The sequence below is a fragment of the Botryllus schlosseri genome, chromosome 7, assembly GCF_051294905.1.
Source record: "Botryllus schlosseri isolate E-star chromosome 7, Bs_hap1, whole genome shotgun sequence".
NCBI classification, from domain to species: domain Eukaryota; kingdom Metazoa; phylum Chordata; class Ascidiacea; order Stolidobranchia; family Styelidae; genus Botryllus; species Botryllus schlosseri.
The window spans coordinates 25,347,959-25,365,199 of record NC_137242.1 but is presented as its reverse complement, the minus strand read 5'-3'; the positions used below and the strand labels follow the sequence as shown (position 1 = coordinate 25,365,199).

General features: G+C 41.0%; 2 protein-coding genes across 2 annotated transcripts in view; one reads left to right on the top strand and one right to left on the bottom strand.

Annotated features, from left to right (window-relative positions):
• The window catches only part of LOC145442888 (ribosome maturation protein SBDS-like), a 397,416-nt gene that overhangs the window by 105,261 nt on the left and 274,914 nt on the right, over positions 1 to 17,241 (bottom strand). The gene's annotated exons all lie outside the window — the stretch shown is intronic.
• Positions 1 to 17,241, top strand: part of LOC145442958 (E3 ubiquitin-protein ligase UBR5-like) — a 77,311-nt gene that overhangs the window by 57,923 nt on the left and 2,147 nt on the right. The window contains exons 43-58 of the mRNA XM_080320997.1: positions 863 to 974; positions 2,483 to 2,584; positions 3,382 to 3,459; positions 3,517 to 3,555; positions 4,335 to 4,393; positions 4,457 to 4,600; positions 5,748 to 5,939; positions 7,389 to 7,534; positions 7,593 to 7,648; positions 8,615 to 8,743; positions 9,996 to 10,109; positions 12,275 to 12,505; positions 12,828 to 13,105; positions 13,507 to 13,662; positions 14,268 to 14,384; positions 15,074 to 15,224. Coding sequence (XP_080177123.1) covers positions 863 to 974; positions 2,483 to 2,584; positions 3,382 to 3,459; positions 3,517 to 3,555; positions 4,335 to 4,393; positions 4,457 to 4,600; positions 5,748 to 5,939; positions 7,389 to 7,534; positions 7,593 to 7,648; positions 8,615 to 8,743; positions 9,996 to 10,109; positions 12,275 to 12,505; positions 12,828 to 13,105; positions 13,507 to 13,662; positions 14,268 to 14,384; positions 15,074 to 15,224 — 2,104 coding nt within the window. The remainder of the gene's footprint in view (positions 1 to 862; positions 975 to 2,482; positions 2,585 to 3,381; positions 3,460 to 3,516; positions 3,556 to 4,334; positions 4,394 to 4,456; positions 4,601 to 5,747; positions 5,940 to 7,388; positions 7,535 to 7,592; positions 7,649 to 8,614; positions 8,744 to 9,995; positions 10,110 to 12,274; positions 12,506 to 12,827; positions 13,106 to 13,506; positions 13,663 to 14,267; positions 14,385 to 15,073; positions 15,225 to 17,241) is intronic.

The following is a 17,241-nucleotide window of genomic DNA, read 5'->3' as shown; positions in this document are numbered from 1 at the left end:
GAATCCACGTGTTTGGATGTTTGAGCTTGCAAAATATGTTTCAAGCATCGAAGCATCTATAATGATGCTTGTGGAAACTACCTTCATTGTAACTAAATGGTAAAGTCACGGTTATTGTTATAAAATATGAAAATAGTGTCTTTGCTTCGTGTGGCATTATTTTCATTCAGACCCAACGGAAAGGCTCAAATTTGCAGTTTGCAATTCATTTTTTACTGTGTTTTATGTCACGATGAATGATAATTACATTGGTTACATTAGAATCAGAATTGAGAATACCTGCTTCGTAAAAATTTAGTGAATGAATTCAATTCGCGATTAGAACGAAATCTGACGAAAATCGAGTTGAGTCGGTATCAAATCACACTTCATGCCGAGCTCGGCTGCACAGATCTTCTGCAGCGTTTTCAAGTAAACCAGGAATTAGATCACAATTGAAATTAAAGCATAGTAATATTTCGCAAATGAGATTACCGGCACTACAATCTAATTAGTCCAATTGTGCAACTAGGATTATCTATCTCATTGTCAAAATCTGTCGGCGCGCACACCTCTGTGTTAGTTGTAACGCGGCAAAATGCAAATTATTGCGGAGACAGGAACGGATTATAGTAAGAGAGAGTAGCGAATGCGTGACCTGTGTTTTCGCGGCGAGTTATTACACTGTGCGGTATGTCTTGTTTACAAGCATTGTAAAGGTATTTGAAAGGTATTGCACGCCCGAGGCTAATAACTGAAAGTATCGCTGCCTAGCTTTGCTATTGTTGAGTGGTAATCTCATCTGAAAACCGCGATACCAATGAAGTTCGGGCAAAGTTTGCGGAATGTTTCGGGTGATTATATCTAGTTTGTTTGCATTCAGGAGCCTTTAGCCAAGACGCTTCCGCTCGCTGATAAGCCGCACCTCCTGCAGCCCAACGCCAGGAAAGAGGAGCTGTTCGGGCGTATGAGAAACCAGCTTGGCGGGATCGATGGTTCGTTTGGTTGATTATCCAAGATTAACGCCTACAAATGCTTCGATAACTTTGTGGCTTACTTACATTATCAGATTAAGATGATACACACGCACTAGGGTTGTTCAAAAATAACTTTCTCAGATTCGAAACCAAATCTGCTACTTATTTCGAACCGAGTCAAAATCTGAAAGCCACGTGAAATTCAGAAAGTAGTGGAAATTCCTTATCTTAATCTGAAATAGAAAACTAACTTTTTTTTAAATTTTGTCGGCAAGCTTGAAGCTAAAATGTTTCGCCGTGAATACTTTTTTTTCATATCCAATGATTTTTACTCCAATAACCTTTTCAGGCCACTTCACAATTTCATGGGTTGGACAGTGAAATTTGAAAAACGTCCATTGTTTAGAAAAAATTCCCTGGTCAAAAACCGCTGATTAGATACAAACTTCTTATGCTGCTTCAGGGACACTTGTTCAGTAGGGCTGTTCAAAAATAACTTTTTTTTCCCGATTCAAGCCGATCACCTCTTGAATCGTCAGGTTGCAGTAGAAAACCTTGCTCACCAAATTTCACTCGATTTCAACCAGTAAAGGCCTCCGCAGATCCAATTAAAATTTTTAATTTATTATGGAAAATTAAAAAAAAAAAATTTCTAAATTTTTCTGCCAACCCCATGAAATTGTTGAGCTGTCTTCAAAGACGTTGCAAAACAAATTTGAGTCAATTCCGACCAGTAGAAGCGGAGTTATGTGAGTTTTTCGTTGATAAATCGCGGATTATCCACCAATCAAGGATAATCCGAGAAATGTTCAGGCACCGCGATTCTCATCCCCAATTAAGTCTTGTGAAACTCGTTCCGGATGTATTTATGATGAGACTGGCCACTGCAGGCAAATTATATATTCCTGTCTATGCAAATTATCATGCCTTACCTTGTTATTGTTAATGCTCTAATATTAAATTTCATGCTATTTTTAGTAACATTTCATTAGTGGGCAAATTAAGTCGGTTTACAACTGTTTAATCGGAGATCCGCTGCGGCAGTTTATCGCTGTCCAATGAATCATTGTTGCATATTATTTTATCTTGGTTCATGGTATTCTCATATTGGAGGGCTTCAGTTCCTAAGCCTGCAAAAGACCCTGATTCTGCCATCTTATGCAGCTTTCAGCATGGTGTTGTCTGCCCTTAACACCATCGTATAATTCACCCTTTTCACACCCCTCTAGCATTAACCCGTCGGATCGTACCAGACTATACTACTATGAAATGTTATTAGAATTACTGAATTGAATTAAATTGGGGAGAAATCAGAGAAATCCAAAAATTATAGTTAAAATGCGAGCAGAGAAACATTTTGCAAATGAATTATTGAGTTTCCCGGTCTGAATTGTACAACTTTCTGATCCCGACGTGTACGATCTCGTCGGCGGTAGGATTTACACCAGATTTCGCTCTTGAGAATGTTATATAATAATCTGTTTAAGAATGACGCCATTTGGTTGTATGCTATATTTCCATTTCAGACGAATCGTATTTCGACCCGGAACTGGCCGGAATAGGAATGGGCAGGCTGAAGCATAAGATGCATCTCAAGTTCGACAAAATGAGGCAGAGAAGAACGGAAGGTGGGTCTGATTTTTTGCAATATTACAAAAAAGTGGGGGCTTTGGGTGAAATTGATGGTTAGCAAGAGGTTAGCCGGAAAACTATCTCCTCGAGAAGCTTGGTTTTGTGGGGAAGGCTCAAATCGTTTTCTTACCGTCTTGGTCTTGGCAGTGTATGGGTCATCGTACGTCGACACAACATTGCCATTACTAGGGCGATTTTCTTTTACCTAAAGAAAGGAAGTGTCCGATCTAAAAAATCAACATTTTGACATTTTTTGACCTATGAAAACTCAATTTTGACCTCGCGTATGGAAATTAGGTGCTTTTGCGCACAATGTTACAATTGTACCACTTGTCTTCATTTCTGGTTGGAACTGTGTCTCCATACGAAGCAGTTTAGCCTGAAAAAACGTTTTTGACTCGAAACCTGACAAATTTTTACATGAAAAAACTTTTATTTTAACGAAATCTGGCTCTATGAAGAATTCCAGTAATTATGTCGCGTGTTATGGTAGATATAATTAAAATTTGTTGTCGTACAACGAAATATACTTTCCTGCATTCTCGGGTAGAAAGTGTCTGTCCTTACTAAGTAGCTTGCCAGGAATGGATAGAGAACGCTCAACAGCAGCAGTTGTTGGCTGGCAACACTGAAGTTGTGCGTACACTGCTGGTGACAAACCGTGTTGCTTCATTCTGACAATGGCGTCTGCATCACAATTTTTCATCATGCGCTTCTTGATATAAGAACCAAATATCACTGGATTCATATTTAAATGCTCTTCCCACGAGATTCGCGCCGATTGCTTTTGTAGAAAAAATGAAGAAACAACTGATTGCCGAAAGGGAACAGGATAAGGAAAAGGACGCGTCAAACGCGGCGTCGGTCATAAGTAAGTCGCCGAATGCTTCTGCGGCGTGGTCTGATTTACAAGATATTTTCATTACAGCGACCAGCAATCAAGCTGAAAAAGGCGGAGACCACGCAGGTAATGAACACAGATCGCGATTAAATTAATTCAATCTACCTAACCCCCAAAAAATGAATATTATATTGAACATGAGGTTATGGGGAGTAGAAACCCTTTAGGGCTGAGATTGGGGCTTACCCAGTCTGCTGATGTATACTGGCGAAAAACGCAATTTTTTGCTTTTTTCTCCGAAAAAAATTACAAATTTCAACAATCTTCTGTATAAACATCCCTAGCAGAGATGGTGCTACGAACTATGACTTCTCAATAATTCAAAAACGTGTTGCCAGAAATGTAATATTTTTTTAGGGTTGCCATACGTTTTACCTATTGTTACCATGCGTCCTCGTTCAAGAGGATTTGTTCCCTTTTTTGACAATTTTGAAAGTGTCCTCGGAGGACGCCCATATGTCCTGTTTTTTGAGAATTTTGGTTAGATATAGGGAAAAATTCGACTGAGACACAGTAAATCAGCTCCGAAGTTTCGCTCCGTCGGCTATTTCGGGAGATTAGCCGGAAAGTTGACCTTTTTTTTTAGTCAACCGATCCAACCAATCCACCATTTTTTCAGGATTTTTCTCCGGTATTGCAAGTCTGAAAATTTTGAAATGGTGTCCTCTTTTCAGATTTCCAAAATATGGTAGTCCTATTGCCCCTGACACGCGTCAAAACTCGAAATATCAAGGTTTATTTCAATATGAATATATGACTAGACCACAAAAGGCCATAATCGGCGGCACCCAACCAAGTAAGTGGTTTGAAGACATGCTCAGTTACGGCGTCTTTCTGTAATTTAGACGCAGACGATCACGCGATGGAAGTCGAATCCGCGCCTGTGGGGGATACGGTGAAAAAGGTGTCTTGAATTTGACACGTTTGATGAATTGTTTGTAAAGCAATATACATTTTCGTTTTTCAGGAGAGAATCTGCAAATTTCTACCCACGTCTGTAGACTCGTTGCTGGCGCGATGCTGCTCCACGATGGAGCTTTTCACCAAAGTGTTTTTGGAGGACGTTGGCGCGGAGCCTGGGTCGATACTACAAGAGCTAGGCGGTTTTGAGGTAGGACCGGTTATTTGGAGTGTCATATTATACCATAGATCAGTGGTTAACAGCCTTTTTGGCGTTGCGGACCAGTAAAACTTCATAATGCGATTTTTTTCACCTAAAACATATATGATTTTGACCTAAAAAATCAAAATTTTGACATTTTCGACCTTGAAATTAATTTGACCTAACGTATACAAATTAGGTGTTTTCCCACATAATGTTAGAATTGTACTACTTATCTTCATTTCTGGTTGAAACTGTCTGTCCTTACGAAGAAAAAAACCTTTTTGACTCAAAAAGTGACAAAGTTTTACATGAAAAAACTTTATTTTATCCAGTAGTTACATCAGGTATTATGGTAGAAATAATTAAAATTTGTTGTAGTATGCAACGAAAGATACTTTCCTACATTCTCGGGTAGAAAGCGCCTGTCCTTACTGAGTAGCTTGCCAGGAATGGAGAAAGAACGTTCAAAACCGTGTTGCTTCATTCTGACAATGTTGTCTACATCACAATTTTTCATCCTGCGCTTCTCGATATAAGAACCATGCAATGCCCACGCAGTCTTGCTTCAGTTTGGATATTTCGGTACTTTCAGCATAGCACCATGTCAAGCTATTTGTTTCCTCGGAATGTTTATGGCTCACAATGAGCAGATAATGGTCCGTCTACAACGGCACGCCTATAAAGTAGGCTACAAGCTGTAAAATCTCAAATGATAAGTTCCCCGACAGTGCAAAATCTATGATACAAACGAAATGCAGGTTGCAGTAGTCTAATAAAACGATATACAGCACATTTGGAATTGCAAATCTTCGATTTGAAAATATGGTAGGCTATTTACTGTGGGTAATCCAAGAATTAGTAATGAAAAACGCGAATAACTTCACTTCTTCGGGTCGGAATTGAGTCAAATTTGTTTTTCATGGTTTTAGTAGACAACGTAACAATTTCATGAGTTGGCCAGAAAAATTTGAAAAAAAATATTGTCATTTTTTATAAAGAATTAAAAATTTTCAAATTTTAATAGCTGGTTGGAATTGAGACAAATTTTCTGTGCAACGTTTTTTTAGCCAACCTAACAATAACAGTCTCTAGCATACACGGCAGACACAGTTTATAATAGCGACCACTATACTTATTATGTCTCTTTGCTAAGGTGCGCGAGGCCAAGTTTCGTAAAGACATGGAGAAATTACGCAATTCTCAATCGGTGGACCTCATGTTGAACGTGGAGAGGGACCCGCACCGTCTGGTCCTGGACGCTTTCAAACAGCTCAACCTGCACTACAAGAGGCGGACCGGGGCTTCCTCCATGTCCGTGTCCTGCCAGCCTCTGACGGTGTTGAGAGTGAGTGTCCCGGCGAGGGTTTGGTTTTGGAAATGATTAACGTCATATTTCGAATTGCGATTTGCTTTATTACGTGTACTAGGACAATTGTTGTTGTATTTGACTAATTAGTGCGGAATGCCGGTAATATAATTTTAGTCTGAATTCTGGTTTCTCTGGAGGTGCTTCAGGAGAACTGTGTGATGCAAAACGAGCCCCAAGCTTGTTGCACAGTAGGGCTGTTAAAAAAACAAATATTTTGCTGAATCTTGCGGATTAGATGTTTAAATCGTCGGGTTGCCTTAAAAAACGACTATGTAGCTATAATTCAAATTCTAATCTAATTTTGAAAAAAAAAAACTAGCCATCATTCCGATTCTAATTCCAGTTCAATTTTGAAAAAAATGCGTAGCCATAATTATAATTGTAATCTAATTTTCAAAAGCTGAAAATGTTCTAGTTCTATCCGTGCTACGCGCCTAGGCGAGCGAAATACTTTTTGACGGTCACTTGGAAAGGTGAATTTAAATTGTAAATGAAAATTTCATGTCCGAGCGCAAATTCATAAATCTTACTTCGGTCGAATCATAACTAGGGCAAGTTTTTGAAACTTTTGCAACTTTTTTTACAGCTACCTACAGCTTCCTAGATACTCGGAATCTATGTACTATGATGTTTTAAGCTGTTTGGAGGGATTTTATAGTGCAGCTTTCCCCTACTTTTCATACCGTACCAATTTTCACTGCAACTTTTATCAAATAATGCGTCGAAATGTCAAGGAGTGATTTAAATACTTGCTATAAACTATTTCTAGTATGGTTCAATTCTCTTTGATTTGCATAACAAAGAGTTATATGATGGGTTAGCTGCATCACACTGTGTTATCTATGACACAATGGCTTGCAAACATTAAGTTCAACCACCCCGCCAAGCACGATCGTGTTCGAACAATATGTAAATAGATCGCTTTATTGATGCTGACGTTTGAATTTGAGGTAGTCTCCCATTTCACGAACGGCCAGGCGGGGGACCGCCGAAAAATTACATTTTCGCTGGGTCACCTTTTCCAGGCTATAGATTTTGTTGAAGTCGCCAAGAGCGAGTTTCTCTGCGACGCCTTGGGTCAAGTTTGCAGACCTAGGGGATTTGGGGTGTGGTGTTTGACTTGTTTTAGGGGAGGGGGTTATAGCAATGCTGTTTATCATTTTGAGGGAAATTTTTCCCCACGTTACGTAATTTTCTTGCTGTGTGCCGGTAAAAATGTAATTTCCTGCGTTAAATGGCAATAAAGTAACGAATTTGACAGCTCTGTAGGAACTGGGTTATGCAACGGAACCTTTCGAGTATCTCATACCCTAATAATTCAACAAAAATTATAAATGCAACTTTTGTTAAAAATAAATTCAACTCGCGATTTTAGTGCAAATAAAACTTGCCCTAATCATAACCTGTTTGTTTTGTATTATTCAGGTGAAAGTGATCTTCAAAGATGAGCCAGGCGAAGGCAGCGGCGTTTCCAGAAGCTTCTACACCGCGCTGTGCGAGACTCTGCTGTCTTCAAACCCTCTGCCGCCTCTTGACGAAATATTGGTCGCCGCTGACCATTCTGGTTCCAGGTAAATTGCGTGCTAGTCTGGTTTTGATAGTTTACCCATCCGACGATTTGCGTTTCAGACGTAGCTCGGGCAGCAAGAGGAAAGATCACGACAGCGATCGGTTGGGAAGGCCTGGTATGTGTGAGGCGAAACCGTGTTGTGTTTTTCCAAATCTTGCGGTAATGTCGTCCGGATGAAATAGCAATGACAAGACTTTCAAAAATAGCAAGTTAGCTTTAAGATTGCGGCTAGGCACGGTTGAGGGTTAGCTGTGAGCTTGTTTTTGTGGTTCACGGTAAGCGTTTAGATTGTGATAAAAATAGTGTCAGGGGTAAGGTTAGGGTTCGCTTGGCCGATTTTGAGTGCCTCCCTATCATGACATGCGCGGTTTGGGAGGCCCCGCATAATTGCATCTATACTTTAGGGCTTGAGTCAGACTAGTTTTTCATTGTAAATGTGACAACCGCACTGTTGATTTTGAAACGTATTTCCGTTACGCCCTTGTAAAAGAATTTGTGCGGTGCGGTTTGTATGCATTCATTCATTCATCCGCCCATTGTTTTCACTGTAAGTCTTCTTCATTTTGTCGAATTTGCAAACTTAAAAGTTTGACATCGTCAGCTTATCACCGGGAATCTTCCGCGTACCTTTTGCGAGCCTTAGCCTACTCAAGTTGCTATGTTTTAGAAAATATCCACTTCTTCTTTACAGTTTTAGGCCATGCTACTTACTTTTTACATTTTACATTTTGAAAAACAGAAAATGATATGAAATAGGCCGTGTATCAAAGTAACCAAATACATTCTCGAAGATTCTGTCTATATGTAGTGTCATCTGTCGTCTGCATTAGTCTCGAAATCGCATGCACCCTGAACGTAGCCAGCTTTCAACTGCTTATTATAGGCGTCCTCTGGACCAAATCTACATTTTATAACTACACGAGTACTTTCATACCTTCTACTTCTGTAGACATCGCTGTTTCTACTTGTAATTGAGTCCAAATTTTTGTTTATTCTTTTGTTAAAGTAAGGAGTAGCGACGCTTAACGTTCTTGTGTTGCTGTGATGGAATTATGGTTTCAAACTATGTGTCTTTTTACAGGCAGCAAGAAAGTGAACCTGCGTTCGTACTTCATGGCGCGATACGCGATGCAGTCTTCGCCCTCTTCCGGGAAGACTTCGTTCTCAACGATGGCCAGTGCCGCTCCACCTTTCCGTAAGCAGAGCCAAGGTAAATTTACGCTCTGTTTTGTTTAAGTGTAGGTGGTAGTTAGAAGTGCTGTCCTAGTGAAATTTACTGGACGTCTCTATTGAATTCTTGTATCACAACGATGAAATTTAGTGGGTAATGGTTTTGTTAGCTCCAGTCCAGTGGTTCTCAAACTGGGGGGCGTGTAATCATCTGAGGGGAGCCGCAAAACCGCCTGAGAGAAATGGGAATTCTCGCCAATTCATCGCGTCAACGACAGGCCCGAACAATCGCATACGCAATTTATACATACACAAGAGGCCATGTGCGCAAGATATAATAGCTTGCGTAATCAGTCGCATCTCCAACAGACCTGTTGCGCATGACATAACCGTTAGCCTAGGCGCGATCGCATCTGTAATAGGCATCATGCGCAAGATGTCGGTTCGTTGGCCTCAACTAACTCGCCGCCGGCCTCGCAGGCTTTGGCTGCTGTCTACTATCGTTTAGAGACGATACCGTTAATTGTATTATGATTAGGAATCGCATCTGTAAAAGGTCTCCTCGTGCTCAAGATGTCGTGTCGCTAGCCTGAACTATCGCGCCGCCCGCCTCGCAGGCTTCGGCTGCTATCTACTATCGTTTAAAGACAATCCCGCTAATTGTATAATGATTAGCGATCGTTGTGTAATGATTGTTCAAGTGTGACATCGCAAAACAGAATGACATCGTACACGAAATCGGAACTATTCATGTACTGAAATGCAGGGTGCGTACTATACATGGGTGCAGGCTTTTTCCCAGAATTTACAAGCTATTTTAGGGGTGCGTATTATACATGGGGGCGTACTATACTTGGAAAATTCCGGTATATTTCCATTTTAAATGTCACAATTACGTCGTACCATCCACACACTTTATTTAGACTGATATCGAACCTGGCACTTATCAGAATCTGAATGAAGTGTGACTTGTGAATGCATGTAGCTGTGTCGTTGGTTTGAGAAGTGTTTCAACAGCCGTAACATCTTCCACGCCACAATGCGTTGGGATTGCAAACATTTTGGTTGCTCTCTTTGATATTTTTTGATATGACTATAAAAGGAGCGCTAAAGTTTTTACTATCATCAAAGGGGACAAAAGTCCGAGAACCACTGCTGGGTCTTGAGCAGCGGCTGTCTCGATCGTGATACCATCTGCAAACGTGTCTTTGTGGGGGCGTTGTCGAAAAGGAATACGGCCCTTGTTTCTTGCTCGCGAATTTCCAGTTTCAAATCATTGCTTTCCGGTTTAGGCGGAAGAAAGAGCGAATTTGACTCGTACAAGAGGGCGCTCGGCGGAAGGCTTTATCCAAAAGTCAACGCGATCAACTCGAAATGGCCCAGGAAGATCACGGGCATATTACTCGGTGAGTGCGATCGACAATCTTATACGAAGTTCTCTTTAATTCTCCTCCAGTTGCTGACGAGTGCCAGGCAGAAACATTCGGGTTTATATCAATATGAATGTAGTATTCAATTGCGTACCGTAAACCGGGGTAACTTTGGACTTAAGGGTAACTTTGGACACTAAGCAGTAAAAGATTTAAATGGTTATTGATGAAAAAGGGTTACCGCTGGATGTCCAATTCTTTTTCATGAGGCAAGAGTACTACAAGTAGTCTCTATAAAAGGCGGATTCCTTTCACTACCAGATAAACTTGACCCAACATCGATAAATTAATGGAGGTGGTCAATTTCGTCAAAATTGATGGCCAATAAACTTCTTACAGCCAAACATAGATAGCATGTGATTCATAGATTCAAAACTTGACAGCAGATACCTTTAAGTAGTCTTAATCCATGGCCAAAATCTCAGTGGGCTCACCCTTAGATCAATACAAGAAAATGTGATGTCCAAAGTTACCCCGTCAAATTTTATCAGAATGGGGCAACTTTGGACAGTGAAAAATGTGATATTGAGAGCTCTGGAAAGTGGCTGCTTCATCTGTGTCAAAGGGTATCGTCAACTTTATTCCTTATGACCGGCCTGATGGCTTCTTAAAATGGAATTAGAAGGTTAATAAATTAAGAGTTTGCCAAAATATGAAAAAATGGGTAGGCAATGAGCTGAGAGATTATAATCGGGTGTAAGCTACTTGAAAAACTTATCACATACTCCTAAAGATGCGCCTGCTGAATATGGGATATCGTAAATTACGACAAATATATCCATCAGAGGACATAGGAAAGGGAAAATACATCTTTTCTAGAACAGTAATATATTCGAAATTGGCAATAAATCACTCTAACATACTTAATGTTTGCTGTCGATTGCTGACACTGCCAGTGGGATACCCCATTGTCACCATACGTTATTATAAGTCCCCATTGGTGAAGGCATGAGGGAAAATTGAGTAAAGGGATGAATAAGGGGGCATTAGCCTTCATAAACTACCTAATTTTTTTTTTTTGGGGGGGGGGGGATTAGGTAAAAATCATGCAATAGGCCAGACCTACACTATTTTGTTTCCGTTTTAGTCACTGCTCTCATCAACTCTTACCAAATAAGCCTCATTTACGAGGTTTCATAAACAATAGAGGGTAAAGGCATACAAAAAACTACATTGTCCAAAGTTACCCCACATGCAGGGGTAACTTTGGACACGGATAATTTACAAAAATAAGGTACTTATTTATGACCATGAAGATTTTGGATTAGTTAATTCTAATCTTTGCTCCATGACTCCAAAAAACACAAAACTTGCCTCCCCTACACCCTAGCATTTCCAAGATACAAAGCGGAATTGTTGAGAATTGTCCAATGTTACCCCGGTTTACGGTATTGAAGTTCTGTACCTACATGAAGCTCTCACAGTTCTATGCTCACCCTGTACAAATCGCTGTAAACTTTGTTTCAATGGGATAATGTTGTGCTGTGCATTTTCATTAAGAGAGTGTGATCGTAAAGCAGGGTTGTAGTGACTCGAGTCGCGATTTAATTGCGATTAGAATTGACTCGAGTCACTTTTCCAACGCGTAAATTGACTCGAACCAACTCGTGTGACTCAAGAATCGTACGGCCAAGACAGACATTCCATTGCATCTTTGAAGAATTGTAAAATCACCACGTGATTGGTGTTTCGTCTATCAGTCCTGATACTTGGAAAATAGGGCCAGAAACTGTTAGGACCGAGGAAAATGGCGATATTATGAATGCGAGACATTCTATATCACTCGCGCAGAGTTGAAAAATGTGAGTTGAACCAAATTGAAGTCAAAACTGAACAGCTAACACAATGAATTGGACACGAGTCACAACACTATGAGTCGGACTCTACCTTCCATTCACTGACTTGGACTCGGACTTGGCTCGATGGTGAATTGAAAATGACTCAACTTGAGTCAAAACTGTAAAAGTGAGATTGACTTGTCATGATTAGATTCGATTGGAACCAAGTTTTAGTGTCATATTGGAATCTACTGTAATTCAATTTCACTCGTCCGTAACCAGAATAAAGGCTACTCTTTCTTAGAGGCTCACCGATCTCGCAAGAACGTTTTCTGATCGTATTTTCTTGCGTTCTTTTCGCAGTGCAACCGATATCGGACTTGTTGATGCTATTGAACAACGAAGCCATGTTAAAGGCCAGCGTTCAAGACGCGTCCCGCTACCTGACTTCCGTCAACTACGCCGTGGAGCCGGAAGACCAGGATGTAGACCCGGGACAGTCGAGCGCCGACGAGTCCGCGGGGTCCCAGCCACGGGCAGGCACCCCGCAGTCCAAGTTGTCTGCGCAGCACGAAAAAAAGGGGCAGTGTTCCGGTAGGGCTGTGTGTTAGTCTGTGTCTGTCAAACGGGGTTGTAACCAAGTCACAAGGTTCCATGTCACATGCCAATTTCGCTATTATAGTTTTGACTCGAGTCAAGTCGAGTCATAGTGATGTGACTCGAGTCCAAGTCAACTCGAGTGATATAGAGTGACTTGCATTCATAATACTGTAACTTTCCTCAGTTTTAACAGTTTCTGGCCGTTTTTTTCGTGTAACTATCATTTTACTTGTGATCTATTTTGTAAAAACTAGAAATTTTCTAGTCGTCAAACTCTTGTTCAAACATTTGCCCTGATCCTTAATTCCCGGTTCAGATTCTGAAGGCAACGAAGAGGAATTCGAAGTCGACGTCTCTACCTTCCCTCTCTTCTACCAGCCGGGCAAGCGCGGATTCTACTCCCCGGCCGCCGGACCCTCTCCCAAAGCGTCCAAAGACGCCAAGGACGGCGCCGCCAAAAGCGCTCCCGGACACGAGGCCAGGTTGAACGCGTTTCGTAATGTGGGACGCATCATCGGGCTCTGCCTGCTGCAGAACGAACTGTGTCCGCTGCCGCTGAACAGGCACGTGTTAAAGGCGCTGCTTGGAAGAAAAGTATGTGAATTGTAACAAACATCTAAACACCTTCATATTACCATTCTCTCAATATACCGGTTCATGCATATGCATGATAATATGATAATATTAGCTATATTGTTTTGCTTAGCGTCATTGAATGGTAGTTGATGGATGTGTTGCGTATCTATTAATACATTAGTTCTTGACTGGGCTCACCTGAACTGTGAATAGTTGTGAACCTGGAATAGTCTAGTTATTCTATGATAGTTTTTGATATTGGAAACCTCGGATATGTAAACTGCATTGCTCATTACATCGTAAGTATTAGCTATGCTCGTGATTGCATCGTTCGTGTGAAGCTAAAAACCCTGGCTACTATAACTTCCACGGATCGCCGTTGTTGTGTCGTTACGCTAATAAGTATGTTCTTGTTCCAGATTAACTGGTACGACTTTGCCTTTTTTGACCCGGCCCTCTACGAGAGCATGCGGTTTATTCTGGCCGAATGCGAAAAGGAAGACGGAGAAAACCTATTCGACAGCCTCGATCTCAGCTTTTCCGCGGATATCTTGTATCAGGAAGGCGGCGGACAGGTACGGGCAGACTTGTACAAACTAATGCGCAACATGAACTGGAACTAAAACTACTCGCTTTTCAAAACTCGCTACTAGAACTACTGGTGCAACTAATCACTTTTCAAAATTAGCAACTAGAACTGCTTACTTTTCTAATGCCGTGACTAGAACTAGAAGTAGAATCACTCACTTTTCAACACTTCCAACTAGAGCCAACGACCTTTCAGCATCCTCAACCAGCTGAAACACCAATTCATAGCTGATCATTGGAATTGCCGAAATGCAAATAAGTCCAGACGTATTGGAGATGGAATCGGTAGTTCAAAACGACGGGGTTTCTCGTTTAAAATGGGAAGGGTTTCGATACCAAAAACCCGTCCCCTGGCTGCGCAGCTGTTAGCAGTGATAACCCCAAGAACACGATACAACAGAACCGGTATCGCGATGCACGCCAATCGACGACACATGTTTTCTATTCGTTTTAAAATGCGCAACCACAATTACTAGAATACAGTGGTTTGTGTACTGTCAGCTAACTAAATCGGTAATTTGTACAAATTTGGATCAAACCCCGATTTTACGAAGATCGGTATCGACTTGACGACGATATGTTTTGTGTGCAGGTCGACTTGATTCCGGACGGCGCCAGCGTGCTCGTGACCAAACACAACGTGCTCGAGTACGTTCGTAAATACGCGATCTACAGGATGATCACGTGCTGCCACAAATACATCGAGCAGGTAAGAGGTTCTTTTCGACTTGTCTGCTCAAATTTTGCTCTCAAAAGCTACCAGAGTCACCGTTTTTTGTCAAATGAAATTAGAATTAAAATTCCCAAAAATTTGGGGATTGAATTGGTTTCCTAGTCAAAAAGAATGCAACAAAAATCAAGTCCGGTACATATCAAATCCGAGTTCGTGACAAGCATGAAAATGGCAAACATCTGTACAGCAAGCTTGGCTCGTTTCGCACTAGACCAGTGGTTCCCAACCTTTTTCGATTCATCGCCCCCTTTTCAAGCTCCACACCGATCATCGCCCCCCAAATATTGGGAACCGGAAAACGGGCATAAAAACTGTAATCACTACAAAAAAGGTCGACTTTTCGACTCGACGTCGAAATCACACTTTTTACAGCTGAATTTTCGTGAATTGACTAAAGAAAAAGGTCATTTCTTCGACTTGACTCCAGTATGGCCGTTTTAACGCGCCATCGCCCTTCATTATTTTCGCCTCCCTAGACTGCCAAATCGCCGCAGGGGGGACGATATCGTTCACCTGTAGCATTTTCAGTAAAACCAGAAATACTAGTCATAGTAACATGAGAGCATAGAAACGTTTTACTAATTAGATCAGAATTAGATTTCTGGCAGCAAAATTATCTAGGTATCCAAAAATACTGCTCATGGCCGCCGAAATCCTATTTTCAGATGCGGGACGGTCTGTTGGATGTCCTGCCGCTGTCGTCTCTGGACGGTCTGAGCGCGGAGGACCTTCGTCTGCTTCTGAACGGGTGCGGCCGTGTTAACGTTACCACCTTGATCAGCTACACTTCGTTCAACGACGAAAGCGGAAAATCGGGTAGGTTAACAGGAAACGGTAGTGAAAATCTTGAACAGTTGGAAAACCGATTTTCGAAGGTGCCAGAGTACTTTCCGCGCTGTTGGTATTTGACTTCTCCGCCTTTAGCGAGGTTGGCATCAGTTTCAAGTTTTATTGCTCTTTTCCGTGTAGGGAACATGTAGATCACTTCAAAACTTAAAACCAAATCTAATTAAGGAACAACCAAGGAACCAACTATATTCAAATCCGAGCTAAGAGATATCGGCGTTTCAAAACAACGAGGTTTCGAGTTTCAAATGGTAGCGATGACTCTCAGCAAGAACAGCAACATAGCGAGTCAACGCATAAGCAGTTGCGACATGCAGGCCAGCGTTAATAGCACGGTGCGACTATGGGCCGTATGTATGTATTTTCTGATGTTTGCAAGGCAGTAAATTTCGGTATCGAATTATTCATGACGATCGCGAATAGGGAATAACGCATGGCTGAAAGAATTTTCAGGATATTGAATAAATATCAATGTCCAAACTCGGCGTGTTCTTATTTTAGCGATTTCAACGTTATTTTGGCCAGTTTTCCTAGCCACCTCGAGCTGAGCTCCAAAGCAACATGAATGAGAAATCTATTTTCTTTCTGCACCCCTTGCACGCCCTTGTTCTGAGGTGTTGGTTAGGAGTAATAGAACCAAACAAATTTCACAATCTGGACTTTGATAGCCTTAATACCCGGGTGTCCTACTGCCCGGGTGGGTTACTATTACTAGGGCGATTTTTTGACCTAAAAATCGGAAGATTTTGACCTAAAAAATCGAAATTTTGACATTTTTTTACCCTAAAAATCTTAATTTTGACCAAATCTGACCTAACGTATGCAAATTAGGTGTTTCCCACATAATGTTAGAATTGTACTACTTATCTTCATTTCAGGTTGGAACTGCCTGAACAAGTAGTTTGGTGTGAAAAAAAAACTGTTTTGCCAAAAAAAATGACAAATTATTACATAAAAAACTTTGTTCTAACGAAATCTGGCCCTAAGAAGAGTTCCAGTAGTTAGTTACATCGCGTATTATGGTAGAAAGAAATAAAATTTGCTGTAGTAGAACAAAAGACGCTTTCCTACATTTTCGGGTAGAAAGTGTCTGTCCTTACTAAGTAGCTTGCCAAGAATGGAGAAAGAACGTTCAACAGCAGCAGTTGTTGGCTGACAACACTCAAGTTGTGCGTACACTGCTGGTGACAAACCGTGTTGCTTCATTCTGACAATGGCGTCTGCATCACAATTTTTCATCATGCGCTTCTTGATAAGAACCATGCAATGCCTATGCAGTCTTGCTTCAGTTAGGATATTGCGGTACGTTGAGCATAACACCATGTCAACCTATTCGTTTCATTTGAATGTTTATGATTCACAATGAGCAGACAATGGGTCGTCTACAACGGTAGGCATATAAAGTAGGCCACAAGATGGAAAACAGAGGTCTCAAACTCAAATGTGCTCGCGGGCCAGTTTTCCAGTTTTGACGACGCCGCGGGCCGCAGCATTTATAGGGGTATTCTATGTCTTTCCAAGTATGCCTTATTTGGCGGGAATGAATCGTCCTATTGAAAGTGAGCCGATCCAGCAGACTATCAGTAAACATACATCGTTAAAATTTGATTTACTCTGGCATAAATTTAGGCCTGGCAAGAAAAGAATCATCACATTTATAACTATTTGAATAGAATTGTTGTTGTACTTGATTTATATTAATTAAAACATATAGACACCATATGGGCGGACAAATGCATGATGCCATCATAAAAGCTATCGGGTTATAATTTTGCAGCTACTATGAATATTTTATATTGAACAGATTGATAATAGAGACTGATCTGATATCAAAACATTTTTAGGTTGACCATTGTAATTTCAATCAGAATAAGTAGGCTAATAATCTTATGGCCAAATATCTTCGAATATAGGAGCAGAAACAAATATAAATATAATATAAATATATTAATGAATGTGTCCTAGTGATTGAAATGTCGGAGCGCCG